Raw genomic sequence first — 15,694 nt, forward strand, 5'->3', positions numbered from 1 at the left:
AAATTAAATAATTAATTGATTACTCAATAAATAATTAATCGATTAATCAATAAATAATTAATAGATGAAATGATTAATCAATAAATCAAAAATATCCTTGATAGCCACATCACTTGGTCACTCATGTCCAAATATTAGCTTCCCAGCTCAAAAGGTGCCTGAGATATTGGCCAAATGAGAAAGAAAATAAATAAATGATTAATAATGAAAATAAATAAATAATAATCATAAAAAAATTAAATTATTAATCAATTTGGTCAGAGAACACATAAACTACCACTATTTCATCAGAATCTGTAACTTTAAAAAAAAAAAAATTTTTGTCATTAATCGAATAATTAAATAATTAATCGATTAATTGATTAATTAATAAATCAAAAATATCCTTTGCAGCCAAATCACCTGGTCATTGGCATGTCCAAATATCAGCTTCCTAACTCAAAAGGTGCCTGAGTTAATAATGGTCAGAAGAGAAATGAAATTTAATTAATTAAATAAGTACTTAATTAAACGCTAATAATTAAATAACTCCTCAATTAATTGATTATTCAAAAAACAAAAAATACCGTATTTGACAAAGGACTTGCTCACTACTGTGCCGAAATTTCAGCTTCCTAGCTCAAAGGATGGCTGAGATATCGCCCGGACAACCAAGAAAACAAGAAAGAAAACAAACAAGAAAACAAACAAGAAAACAAACAAGAAACCAGAGTGAAAACTGAGTACTCTCTTTCAGCGTGCGTCACTGCCGAGCCCCCTTCGGTGCCCGGCAATGACGATTTGCAATGCCTGGAGGTGGCATAGGAAAGGAGCGGTGTACAACAAACAAGTACACATACATTCAAAGTACACCACCCCATGCCAAATAATTAAATATGCTGCAGCGCGGCATTGCCGGGGCGCCTCAGGCGCCCGGCAATACCGCAGTGCAGCTCATTGAGGCTGCATTGGGAGGGAGAGGTGTACACTAATTGATTGATTAATTGTATAATTAAAATCAATAAAAGATTATCACAAAATATTTTCATAATCAATTGGCTAATCGCATAACTAAACCACTAGTGCTTCATCCGAAGATGTATCTTTTAGAAATTTAATTAAATAAGTCATTATAAAAAATTAAATAATTAATTGATTACTCAATAAATAATTAATCGATTAATCAATAAATAATTAATAGATGAAATGATTAATCAATAAATCAAAAATATCCTTGATAGCCACATCACTTGGTCACTCATGTCCAAATATTAGCTTCCCAGCTCAAAAGGTGCCTGAGATATTGGCCAAATGAGAAAGAAAATAAATAAATGATTAATAATGAAAATAAATAAATAATAATAATCATAAAAAAATTAAATTATTAATCAATTTGGTCAGAGAACACATAAACTACCACTATTTCATCAGAATCTGTAACTTAAAAAAAAAAAAGTTTTTGTCATTAATGGAATAATTAAATAATTAATCGATTAATTGATTAATTAATAAATCAAAAATATCCTTTGCAGCCAAATCACCTGGTCATTGGCATGTCCAAATATCAGCTTCCTAACTCAAAAGGTGCCTGAGTTAATGGTCAGAAGAGAAATGAAATTTAATTAATTAAATAAGTACTTAATTAAACGCTAATAATTAAATAACTCCTCAATTAATTGATTATTCAAAAAACAAAAAATACCGTATTTGACAAAGGACTTGCTCACTACTGTGCCGAAATTTCAGCTTCCTAGCTCAAAGGATGGCTGAGATATCGCCCGGACAACCAAGAAAACAAGAAACCAGAGTGAAAACTGAGTACTCTCTTTCAGCGTGCGTCACTGCCGAGCCCCCTTTGGTGCCCGGCAATGACGATTTGCAATGCCTGGAGATGGCATAGGAAAGGAGCGGTGTACAACAAGAAACCAGAGTGAAAACTGAGTACTCTCTTTCAGCGTGCGTCACTGCCGAGCCCCCTTCGGTGCCCGGCAATGACGATTTGCAATGCCTGGAGGTGGCATAGGAAAGGAGCGGTGTACAACAAGTACACATACATTCAAAGTACACCGCCCCATGCCAAATAATTAAATATGCTGCAGCGCGGCATTGCCGGGGCGCCTCCGGCGCCCGGCAATACCGCAGTGCAGCTCATTGAGGCTGCATTGGGAGGGAGAGGTGTACACTAATTGATTGATTAATTGTATAATTAAAATCAATAAAAGATTATCACAAAATATTTTCATAATCAATTGGCTAATCGCATAACTAAACCAGTAGTGCTTCATCCGAAGATGTATCTTTTAGAAATTTAATTAAATAAGTCATTAATAAAAAATTAAATAATTAATTGATTACTCAATAAATAATTAATCGATTAATCAATAAATACTTAATAGATGAAATGATTAATCAATAAATCAAAAATATCCTTGATAGCCACATCACTTGGTCACTCATGTCCAAATATTAGCTTCCCAGCTCAAAACGTGCCTGAGATATTGGCCAAATGAGAAAGAAAATAAATAAATGATTAATAATGAAAATAAATAAATAATAATCATAAAAAAATTAAATTATTAATCAATTTGGTCAGAGAACACATAAACTACCACTATTTCATCAGAATCTGTAACTTAAAAAAAAAATTTTTTTTTGTCATTAATCGAATAATTAAACAAGTACAAATACATTCAAAGTACACCGCCCCATGCCAAATAATTAAATATGCTGCAGCGCGGCATTGCCGGGGCGCCTCAGGCGCCCGGCAATACCGCAGTGCAGCTCATTGAGGCTGCATTGGGAGGGAGACGTGTACACTAATTGATTGATTAATTGTATAATTAAAATCAATAAAAGATTATCACAAAATATTTTCATAATCAATTGGCTAATCGCATAACTAAACCACTAGTGCTTCATCCGAAGATGTATCTTTTAGAAATGTAATTAAATAAGTCATTTATAAAAAATTAAATAATTAATTGATTACTCAATAAATAATTAATCGATTAATCAATAAATAATTAATAGATGAAATGATTAATCAATAAATCAAAAATATCCTTGATAGCCACATCACTTGGTCACTCATGTCCAAATATTAGCTTCCCAGCTCAAAAGGTGCCTGAGATATTGGCCAAATGAGAAAGAAAATAAATAAATGATTAATAATGAAAATAAATAAATAATAATCATAAAAAAATTAAATTATTAATCAATTTGGTCAGAGAACACATAAACTACCACTATTTCATCAGAATCTGTAACTTTAAAAAAAAAATTTTTTTTGTCATTAATCGAATAATTAAATAATTAATCGATTAATTGATTAATTAATAAATCAAAAATATCCTTTGCAGCCAAATCACCTGGTCATTGGCATGTCCAAATATCAGCTTCCTAACTCAAAAGGTGCCTGAGTTAATAATGGTCAGAAGAGAAATGAAATTTAATTAATTAAATAAGTACTTAATTAAACGCTAATAATTAAATAACTCCTCAATTAATTGATTATTCAAAAAACAAAAAATACCGTATTTGACAAAGGACTTGCTCACTACTGTGCCGAAATTTCAGCTTCCTAGCTCAAAGGATGGCTGAGATATCGTCCGGACAACCAAGAAAACAAACAAGAAACCAGAGTGAAAACTGAGTACTCTCTTTCAGCGTGCGTCACTGCCGAGCCCCCTTTGGTGCCCGGCAATGACGATTTGCAATGCCTGGAGATGGCATAGGAAAGGAGCGGTGTACAATAATTAATCGATTAATTGATTAATTAATAAATCAAAAATATCCTTTGCAGCCAAATCACCTGGTCATTGGCATGTCCAAATATCAGCTTCCTAACTCAAAAGGTGCCTGAGTTAATAATGGTCAGAAGAGAAATGAAATTTAATTAATTAAATAAGTACTTAATTAAACGCTAATAATTAAATAACTCCTCAATTAATTGATTATTCAAAAAACAAAAAATACCGTATTTGACAAAGGACTTGCTCACTACTGTGCCGAAATTTCAGCTTCCTAGCTCAAAGGATGGCTGAGATATCGTCCGGACAACCAAGAAAACAAACAAATAAATAATTAATCGATTAATCAATAAATACTTAATAGATGAAATGATTAATCAATAAATCAAAAATATCCTTGATAGCCACATCACTTGGTCACTCATGTCCAAATATTAGCTTCCCAGCTCAAAACGTGCCTGAGATATTGGCCAAATGAGAAAGAAAATAAATAAATGATTAATAATGAAAATAAATAAATAATAATCATAAAAAAATTAAATTATTAATCAATTTGGTCAGAGAACACATAAACTACCACTATTTCATCAGAATCTGTAACTTAAAAAAAAAAATTTTTTTTGTCATTAATCGAATAATTAAATAATTAATCGATTAATTGATTAATTAATAAATCAAAAATATCCTTTGCAGCCAAATCACCTGGTCATTGGCATGTCCAAATATCAGCTTCCTAACTCAAAAGGTGCCTGAGTTAATAATGGTCAGAAGAGAAATGAAATTTAATTAATTAAATAAGTACTTAATTAAACGCTAATAATTAAATAACTCCTCAATTAATTGATTATTCAAAAAACAAAAAATACCGTATTTGACAAAGGACTTGCTCACTACTGTGCCGAAATTTCAGCTTCCTAGCTCAAAGGATGGCTGAGATATCGTCCGGACAACCAAGAAAACAAACAAACAAGAAACCAGAGTGAAAACTGAGTACTCTCTTTCAGCGTGCGTCACTGCCGAGCCCCCTTCGGTGCCCAGCAATGACGATTTGCAATGCCTGGAGATGGCATAGGAAAGGAGCGGTGTACAACAAGAAACCAGAGTGAAAACTGAGTACTCTCTTTCAGCGTGCGTCACTGCCGAGCCCCCTTCGGTGCCCAGCAATGACGATTTGCAATGCCTGGAGATGGCATAGGAAAGGAGCGGTGTACAACAAGAAACCAGAGTGAAAACTGAGTACTCTCTTTCAGCGTGCGTCACTGCCGAGCCCCCTTTGGTGCCCGGCAATGACGATTTGCAATGCCTGGAGATGGCATAGGAAAGGAGCGGTGTACAATAATGGCAAAAAGTTCCACCAGAATTAACCCAATATCAAATTTTGAGTTAACTTGTTTTTTCAGTTTTGATGCCTGCGACTCAAAGTCCCCACACCCTGGAACATAAAACCGGGGGTCAAATCAAAAAAAATCGTTACATGTTTAATGCATTCCCCCTCCCAATGTTAATTACATGTACAAAGTATCATTTTAAAATGTTTAGAAATGCGCCCGTAATTGCATCTTTTGGTAATTTGACCTTTTGATCCCGCCGCATGGAATAATAAATCGGCATCATACCAACAACAGTTTTGACCCAATCACAATGATCCAAGAAGTCCAAAATAATATTTTGTTGTAGAATTTATAACGAACTATATTGAAAGAACAAAGGACAAAAACCAGAAGAATCACTGACATTCAAAGAATGTGGAACACATACCAAGCAAGGCAAGCCATTATTAGTGGAAAAACTCCCCGAGTAATGTACCACACTATCTCGGCAAAGTCTTAACTTTGAGCAAATTCAAAATACTTTAAAACAAGCAAATGTACTCAGATGCCATATGGCAGACAGATGAAGTCAGACAAACAACAACAACATGCATTTTAAGGCCATTTTCCCTGCTAGAGCGGGGGTTAGCCTTTCGGTCCCCATGACAATCTTCTCCATTTTGCCCTATTTTCTGCATCTCTCTTTGTTAACCCCCTTGCCCGCATTTCTTCTTCCACCATCTTTAGCCAAGTCTTTCTCGGTCTTCCCCGTCCTCTACTTCCTTCTACATTCATTTCCATCACTCTTCTCAACCAGTCACTTTCATCCTTCCTCAACACATGACCAAACCATCTCAACCTGTTCCTCTTCACAGCATCAATCACAGGCTCGATTCCCATCATCTTTCGCAATTCATCATTTTTCTTCCTCTTGAAGTGAAGATGAAGTCAGAGAGGGATACATTTTGTGAAGTTGTTCTCAATTATCTTTCAAAGTGTGTGGTTATTCTCAAAAAGGGTTCAACAAAGTGTCATGCCCACATCCATTCTTTTAACTCAAATACCATTACACCCCTATGACTTTCAGTGACAGTATGAACCAAAGCCATGAACATCACCACTCCAGAGAGAATCATATCGCCAACTCATGTTGGGACACACCTCGGGGTATTACACCCCTATGACTTTCAGGGACAGTATGAACCAAAGTCAAGAACATCATCACTCCCGAGAGAATCATGTCGCCAACTCACATTGGGACACACCTCGGGGTACCCTGAGTAGACATGCGAAGGGCAATCACGGTATGAGTGAGTGTGAGTAAAAACAGACAATTCCCATCACAGAGGCTATTCAATAAAAACATGTTCTCTTTGGAAATTCTGTAAAAAATATACAGTGTGTCTCATAAGGTTAAAAGAGCCAACATACAGTCACGTGAAAAAGTAAGTACACCCCATGTAAAGTTTTGACGTTTTCAACATATTTCAACATACAGCTATTTGATCTTCATTTCAACAATATTGATAGATAGAGGTGACATAATATAACAAATATCATGAAACATTTACATTTTGTAGTCCATTGTATAATTTAAATAAACATAAATGCAAATTTCGCATGTGGAAAAAGTAAGTACACCCCTACATTGATCACTACTTCAAACACATAAAATGAGAATCAGGTGCACCAGCTCAGGTGCAAATGATTAGAACATCGTCAGAGAGGATCTTGGAGGAACCTGTCTTATTTAAACCTCAGACATTTCGTTTGGTTTGCTCTTTGTTGTTGAAGTGTGCGGCGTTACCATGCCTAGATCAAAAGAGCTCTCTGAGGCCTTCAGAAAGAAGGTTATAGATGCCTACGAGTCTGGGAAGGGATTTAAAAAGATCCCCAAACAATCTGAAATCAATCATTCGACTGTCCGGAAGATCATCTACAAGTGGATAAGATTCCAAACAACTGCCAACTTGTTCAGGCCAGGCCGCCCCAGCAAGTTCAGCCCGAGAGCAGAACGCAAGATGCTGAAAGAAGTCTCTAAGAACCCCAGAATGTCATCACGGGACCTACAGGTAGCTCTTGCCACTGTTGATGTCAAAGTGCACGAGTCTACCATTAGAAAGAGGCTGCACAAATTTGATCTACATGGGAGGTGTGCCAGGAGGAAACCTTTGCTGTCCAGAAAGAACATCAGGGCAAGACTAAAGTTTGCCAATGAACACCGAGGCAAAGACCAGCACTTCTGGAACAATGTGCTCTGTTCAGATGAGTCAAAGGTAGAGCTATTCGGCCACAGTACTAGAAGACATGTTTGGCGAAAACCAAAGACAGAATTTGACCACAAGAACCTGATACCAACTGTAAAGCATGGTGGTGGAAATATTATGGTTTGGGGCAGCTTTGCTGCATCAGGGCCTGGACAGCTTACCATCATAGAATCCACTATGAATTCTTCATTATACCAGAGGGTGCTTGAGGATAATGTGAGGCCATCTGTCGGAAAGTTAAAGCTCAACTGAAGGTGGACCTTGCAACATGACAATGACCCTAAACATACCAGTAAATCCAACAAGGAATGGCTGAAAAGAAAGAAATGGAGGGTTCTGGAATGGCCAGGTCAAAGCCCGGATCTAAATCCCATCGAGATGTTGTGGGGGGATTTGAAACGAGCTGTGCATGCAACAAACAAAAGTGCAAGCAAAAGTAAGGAGTGCACAGAGGGAGCTGCAAATGGAGGAAATGTTGAGTTGGATCTTGGAGACGGCGTGAAGCTGGAAGATGTGAAAACATTTTGCTACCTCGGAGACATGCTGAATGGAGAAGGTAGATCAGACTCGGCAACGTTTGCTAGAGTGAGATGTGCATGGAAGAAGTTTCGGGAACTGAGTGGCGTGCTGATGAGGAGGGGAGTGTCGTTGAAGCTGAAGGGAAAGGTGTATGCTGCATGTGTGAGAAGTGTTGTGATTTATGGGAGCGAGACATGGGTAATGAACGTAGAGCAGCAACGAAGGTTGGAAAGGGTGGAAATGCGAATGGTTCGATGGATGTGCGGAGTATCGTTGAGAGAGAGGAAGACAAATGATGAATTGCGAAAGATGATGGGAATAGAGCCTGTGATTGATGCTGTGAAGAGGAACAGGTTGAGATGGTTTGGTCATGTGTTGAGAAAGGATGAAAGTGACTGGTTGAGAAGAGCGATGGAAATGAATGTAGAAGGAAGTAGAGGACGGGGAAGACCGAGAAAGACTTGGCTAAAGATGGTGGAAGAAGAAATGCGGGCAAGGGGGTTAACAAGGAGAGATGCAGAAAATAGGGCAAAATGGAGAAGATTGTCATGGGGACCGCAAGGCTAACCCCTGCTCTAGCAGGGAAAATGGCCTTTAAAATGCATGTTGTTGTTGTTGTTGTGCATGCCAGAAACCCCTCAAACATCGCATAGCTGAAAGAATTCTGCATGGAGGAGTGGGCAAAAATTTCACCCAGTCGATGTCAGAGACTGGTAGACAGTTATAAGAAACGCCTACTTGAGGTTGTTTCTGCCAAAGGGGGCAATACCACCTATTAGAGCCAAGGGTGTACTTACTTTTTCCACATGCGAAATTTGCATTTGTTTATTTAAATTATACAATGGTCTACAAAATGTAAATGTTTCATGATATTTGTTATATTATATCACCTTTGTCTATCAATATTGTTGAAATGAAGATCAAATAGCTGTATGTTGAAATATGTTGAAAAAGTCAAAACTTTACATGGGGTGTACTTACTTTTTCACGTGACTGTATACGACACGAGTATGCCAACGGCATCTGATCATCGTCAACTCAGGAGAATCACCTCAACAGTTTAAGCAGAGCTGGGAGGTCTCGTTGAAGTAACAATTCAAAGTAGACCATCTTGTGAAATAGATGCTTGTTGTGAAGCTCCCACGTGACTTCAAACTTCTTCAAATGTTCATTCTCCTGGAGACAACAATATTTTTAGTCAACATGCTCGCATCACACGAGCAGCCCTGATGACAAATGCCACCAGCGACAGGAATGCCACAAATGTTCCAAGTACACTTGGAGCTGAAAAATAAAAACCGCAGAAAGTGTGCTAAAGTGAAATCGACAACACAGGGCCTTATCTTATTTATGTGGATATACTACAATTTTATTCACTGTGGAAAAATTCCAACATTTCCTTCAATGTCAAAAAGATACAGGGGAAATGGGAGATTCACCTGTAAACCCAGCAACCCCCTCCTCCCCGCCACATCGCCAACCGCCCACCAACCCCAAAAACGGTGATAAAATCACCCGTGCCCCAAAACCTAGCTTTGACAGGTTACATTCAAACAGTCAAACAATTTAATGTCTCCTAACCCCAGACGTAATCACATCCTAATTGTACATACTTTGTAGGCGTACTCACATTCTAATTGTACATACTTTATAGACATACTCACATTCTAATTGTACATACTTTATCGAGTAGAGACAATTTATATTATAATTGCTTGAATGCTTAAACTACTTGGCAATCTCTCCACAAGAAACTTGGTAAATGAACACACACCCAATATTCTTGAGACCCGACCATAGATCGACTGTAATCTATATACCCCAAAGAGGAATGACACTTCCTGCCCCTCCCGTAGTGAGCGGGTGTACTAGTGTCTACAAAAAACCAAAAGGATGGTTGACGAAGGTGATGTTAGCAGACTTCCAAGCAGATGGAGGGTAATTGTACAATGTACATAAACTAATTGTACATAAATAATTACATTCTAATTGTACATCAACAAACGGACCTAATGCAATAACCTCACCTTTGGTGAGGATGATTATGTATATACATGTTGTTAAAGTTTTGCTATTTTTTAAGGCCGGTGATGAGATATCATATCTAGAAAATCAAGAATACATATAATTTTTCTTCAAGTGCCTTCATCCCTCACCAAAGTAGCCAGAAATGGGGCGATGGTTTGTGCAGCCTGGCATAACGCCGAGTACTCATCGAGAAAGAGCGACAGAAACCGGGAAGCCTGTGGAAGTGTTGGCGAACCAGTCATCAGCTGTTTCACCAGTCTCATCTTCACTTCGACAACATACTCACGCGCCTGGGTCTCCAACCGCTGATAGAGTTGGTACGGATCCACCTGGCAAAGCCTGAAACAACAAAGTATACACAGCATGCAAAAGCTCAATGACAGAAACAAATGTAAAAGAAAAGTATTGTACAGTACTGGCAATCAAAAAATTACAAAATGAAAGGCCAACGAGAATAAACAGGACCCTTATTCTCAATCATGCACACACAAATTAACACAAGTAAAACAAGCAGGAGACATCACTTTGACCTTGGCATGATGTTGCAAAAAAGCCAAGATGAGGAAAATGCTGCCAAAGTTAAATACAGGTATTCACAAATTATTATATTACACAAATTACCAGGACAAAAAGCATCTCGACAATGGAGTGGCATCTGTAAAATATTACAGCATATAAAAACATTGCCTCAAAAAGGGAACCATGATTGTCATGGGGCCCGCAAGGCTAACGCCCGTTCTAGCGGGGAAAATGGCCTTAAAACGATCATTCATTCATTCATTCATATAAAACACACTCGATACGTACACAAGTGTAAACATGCATACAGTATATGCGTGCACACACCTCAACACACGAGTGAAGTATCATAATTAATGACCTCCAGAACAAAGAGCCAAACAATTATTTAAACCACTTTAGGAGGAAAAATATATCACTGCTATGGTGATGCCATAACCAAGTGGGAAATTGATAAAGCCATTCAACAACAAATCATGTTTAAAATAATTGGCATTATCACGATACTGTCCTTCAGTTCCTACTCCCACACCTCTGGCTTCAAATGCCTGCTGCTTACACTAATTTTCATAGAAGTTGTCAAGTTCCAAACATTCTTCTCACTGTTGCAGCGAGAGATGCTCTAATCATAGGAAGAATGTAACAATGAAGTTGCCAGACAATATAAAAAGCATTTCTTTCCATGAGCCAAAGATTATACTTCACACACATCGTGAAATATAACTGAACATTGATGTACAGTTGTGGCCAAAAATATTGGCAATCTTGCACTTTTTTCAAATAATGCACCATTTCTTCCAGAAAATTGTTGAAATTAAAAAATCTTTTGGTATCCACAGATGTATTTATTTGCTTTGTAGTGGAACAAAACAAAAAAGCTGAAAAAAAATACTAAATATTAGCTTTTTCCACACAGAAATCCTAAAATGGCCTGGACAATATTATTGTCACCATTTAGAAGTTGTTAGAAATAATTAGATTTCAAGAAGATGATTCTCCTTTACTTTGGAATTGAACTCACCTTTAGTGAGTTGCAGGTGCCTGCAATATCAAAATCATTCATTCAACCAGTTTGAATGGAGAAAAGGAGTCATTCTGCTGTTTTGTCTCATTGTGTGTACCACAATGAGCATGGAGAAAAGAAAGAAAACCAGGTAATTGTCTGAGGTGGTCAGACAGAAGATTGTAGCCAAGTATGGACAATCTCAAGGCTACAAGTCCATCTCCAGAGACCTTGATGTTCCTGTGTCCACCGTACTCAATGTTATGAGGAAGCTTAAGGCTCATGGCACTGTAGCCAACCTCCCTGGACGTGGCCACAAGAGAAAACTTGATGGAAGATTGCAGCGAAGCATTGTTTGAATGGTGGAGAAAGCACCTCAATCAAATGCCAAACAGGTTAAAGCTGACCTTCAAACACAACGTACGACAGTTTCAACTCGCAACATCCGTCGCCAACTCCAAGAAAGGGGGTTCTATGGTAGGAGACCCAGGAGGACCCCACTGCTGAGAGAGACATAAGAAAGCCCGACTGGAGTTTGCCAAAACACACCTGACCAAGCCAAAATCCTTCTGGGAGAATGTCCTGTGGACAGATGAGACAAAACTAGGGCTTTTTGGTAAAGTACATCATCTCTATGTTTACAGAAAACAAAATGAAGTCTTCAAAAAAAAAGAACACCTTCCCAACAGTCAAACATGGAGGAGGTTCAGTAATCTTTTGGGGTTGCTGTGCCCCCTCTGGCACTGGGTGTCTTCAATGTGTGCATGGCATCATGAAATCAGGAGATTACCAATGCATTTTGGAGCGAAATGTTCAACCCAGTGTCAGAAACCTGGGTCTCCATCGAAGGTCATGGATGCAGCAGGACAATGACCCCAACCACACTTCAAAAAACACCCTGGAATGGTTCAAGACAAAACGCTGGACTGTTCAGAAGTGGCCAGCATCGAGTCCAGATCTAAATCCCATTGAACACCTGTGGGGAGATCTGAAAACCGCAGTTGGGAGAAGGCACCCTTCAAATCTGGGAGAACTGGAGCAGTTTGCACAAGAAGAGTGGGCCATACTGCCAGTAGAGAGGTGTAGGAAGCTCATTCATGGCTATAGGAAGTGCATGACTGCAATTATTTTGTCTAAAGGCTGTGCTACCAAATATGAAGTCGAGGATGTCAATTTTGTCAATGCAATTTCTTTTTATTTTCTGATTTAAAAGGATATATTAAGTTCTGAATCAAAAACAAATGTTCTGTAATATTAACAGTGAAATAAAGAATTGTGGAGACCGAATACTTTGGTCAATTTCAACAAATTTTTAGAGAAAATTGTTATTTGAAAAGAAGTTATTTGAAAAAAGTGCAACGGTGACAACATTTTTGGCCACGATTGTATTTATAATGGCCCTCACAGCCCATCTAACTTCCACTCACACCCTCCCCGTCTCCCACCCTTCCCAAAATGGTTAATGGTAAATATCATCACTTTAAACTTACCCTGTGCATTAACACACCCCATCGACAATCGGCAACTTACCCAGTGCATATGACGTTCCCATCAGTGTTATGAAACACAAAGGTTTTGGTAGAACACGCCCATCTACGAATTTTCGGGACTTCCATAGGCCCACATCATCGGGAGTTTTTGCAATATACACTGCAAGATATCAGCTTTTTGGGCGAGTTTATCAGAAAGTTTTCCAAATCTTTTGTTGTGCAGAGGCACACCCCTTTCTCTCAGGTACGGTTCCAAGTATTTTCAGCTTCTTTTGGAAACCTGGTGAACCATTTTATGTTACAATCCTTACCTCACAAACGTACAAAATACGTTTGGCTGCCTTGATAACCATGCCGAGTTTATTGGGGTTTCTGTGCATGCGCACATTCCGAGGTGGATTGCATCATTTTGAAAGTCGCATATTGAAACTGGTTAGTTTTGCAAGAAATAATTTGATTTGTACAAAATGAAATCAAACTTCAAACCTATAAAGCAAGTTAGGGTTAGATTATGGTGGTAGAAAAAGTTAATTGTTGATAAACATGACATGGATACACACCTGTCGACCATTTCCTTAACACTGTCCTTGGCAGGTAATGCAGCTGGCTCCTCACTCAATGCAGTGCCCGTTTGGCAGTAGATACAGCGTACGGCGTGTCGGACCTCAGCCCAGAACGTTTGCAGCAACTGCACATCTTGCTCGCTTTCAGTGGCAACTTCCCTGGCATACACGATGCGTGCCAATCACTGTGCCACAGCATACATTTGTCGCACATGTACTTTGGAACCTACATATATATACTCTTTACTTTTACATGACCCTTACCGGAAGAATATGCATTCCTATAATTATCCATCAACAAGCGAGTGATTCAAAAGGCCATCACTGGAACTAGCTGAATGCCTTACCTCCCAACTGTAAAAGTAGTTACCTAGGCAAGCATAAAAAAAAAGAAAAGAAATGAGATTCTCTTCACAATGTTTGTGGTTTCAAAGTTCAATGCATAGGTGAAAATATTTCCCAGATAACTGTTTCTGAATAAACAGTATTTGAAGACCCTCCTCAAACGCCAAAAGATGTTTGTTTACCTGCGTTCCCGGCATGCCTCACAGTTGCATATGAGACCAGGAGCAGTGACCGACTCTGAAGACTGGCTGCCATTTGGCACTGCCAAATCACCCTTCTCCTGCTCGGTAATACTATCATACGTGACAGCGGGTCTGAACACAGAGTCCAAGGCATGCTGCAAAACACAACCACTGGCAAATTGCTTCCACTAATCAAAATAACATTTTAAAGAAAACATTAATGTGGTACAGACTTTTTGCATAACACAAAAAAAAAATAGAACGACACTCTTCAACGTCACGACATCAAACGATATGCCTCCGCCCACATTATTACATCATTATAATACTTGTACCAAGTTTGCTTTAAATCCATTCAGCTGTTCTCAAGTTATCACATTTTTACCTGACATGACCTCTGACCTTTGATCTCGGGACCCCAAAATGTAATCAGTTAATCATTATATCATTATACATATCTGTACCAAGTTTGAATTAGATCCCTTTAGCCGTTCTCAAATTATAGACCTATTAGACTTTGACCTCTTGGCCCCAAATTCCAATCAGTTAATCTTTCCATAATCATACATACCTGTACCAAGTTTAAATTAAATCAGATCACTTCAGCGGTTCTCAATGTATAGACCTATTACGGACTTTGACCTTTGACCCCGAAATCTAATCAGTTAATCTTTACGTCATTCTACATAAGTGTCCCAAATTTGGTCAGAATCCCATCACTGGTTCACAAGTTATAGCGGTAACAGGATTTTTACCAAACATGACCTTTGACCTTTGACATTGTGACCCCAAAATCGAATCAGTTCATCTTTACCTCATTATACATACCTGCACCAAGTTTGACTAAGATCCCTTCAGCCGTTCTCAAGTTATCACGGACGGACGGACAGACAGACGGACGGCCAGCCAGCCGGACAGACAACCTGAGAACATAATGCCTCCGGCAACTTTGTCGGTGGAGGCATAAAAATGCTATGACCGAGTGAGATTGACTATCCAGCCGAAACAACTTAATTCATGGAGATTTAAAATTTAAAATGCGCCCCAAAACTATTGATCATACTGGGAAATGTTTGGGGCGAATGGAAAAGAAAAACTGCCACATTCAAACTTCTTGTGAAAAATACACAAAAGTCAAGTCTTACCAATTTAAATCCATGTGTTCTAGAGATCAGTCAAACTGGCAAAAACCAGAATTAGGAAAAATAAAAATCTTATTTCCTTGCACATTTTATAGCATCAATTCAAAAACACACACAACAACAGGCATTTTAAGGCCATTTTCCCTGCAAGAGCGGGGGTTAGCCTTGTGGGCCCCATGACAATCTTCTCCATTTTGCCCTATTTTCTGCGTCTCCCCTTGTTAACCCCCTTGCCCGCATTTCTTCCTCCACCACCTTTAGCCAAGTCTTTCTCGGTCTTCCCCATTCTCTACTTCCTTCTACATTCATTTCCATCACTCTTCTCAACCAGTCACTTTCATCCTTCCTCAACACATGACCAAACCATATCAACCTGTTTATCTTCACAGCATCCATCACAGGCTCTATTCCCATCATCTTTCGCAATTCATCATTTGTCTTCCTCTCTCTCAACGATACTCTGCACATCCACCGAACCATTCGCATTTCCACCCTTTCCAGCTTTCGTTGCTGCTCTACGTTCATTACCCATGTCTCGCTCCTGTAAATCATAACACTTCTCACACATGCAGCATACACCTTTCCCTTCAGCTTCAAC

At 38.6% G+C, this 15,694-nt stretch overlaps 1 protein-coding gene across 5 annotated transcripts in view; it reads right to left on the minus strand.

The window, feature by feature from the left end:
• The window catches only part of FAM193A (family with sequence similarity 193 member A), an 85,891-nt gene extending 71,785 nt beyond the window's left edge, over nucleotides 1-14,106 (minus strand). For 3 of the 5 annotated variants that reach the window (XM_078772310.1, XM_078772309.1, XM_078772312.1), the window contains exons 1-4: nucleotides 13,955-14,106; nucleotides 13,425-13,586; nucleotides 9,981-10,191; nucleotides 8,876-9,000 (exon numbers count right to left, since the gene is read on the minus strand). In XM_078772310.1, the coding sequence (XP_078628436.1) occupies nucleotides 8,876-9,000; nucleotides 9,981-10,191; nucleotides 13,425-13,435 (347 nt within the window). In that variant the 5' untranslated portion in view covers nucleotides 13,436-13,586; nucleotides 13,955-14,106. Of the gene's footprint in view, nucleotides 1-8,875; nucleotides 9,001-9,980; nucleotides 10,192-13,424; nucleotides 13,587-13,954 lie in introns of those variants that run through there. The other 2 variants (XM_078772311.1, XM_078772313.1) reach the window with 1 other exon arrangement.
• Between the last annotated feature and the right edge of the window lie 1,588 nt (nucleotides 14,107-15,694).

This window comes from Myxine glutinosa, chromosome 2 (genome assembly GCF_964187855.1).
Source record: "Myxine glutinosa chromosome 2, kmMyxGlut1.1, whole genome shotgun sequence".
Taxonomy (NCBI): Eukaryota; Metazoa; Chordata; class Myxini; order Myxiniformes; family Myxinidae; genus Myxine; species Myxine glutinosa.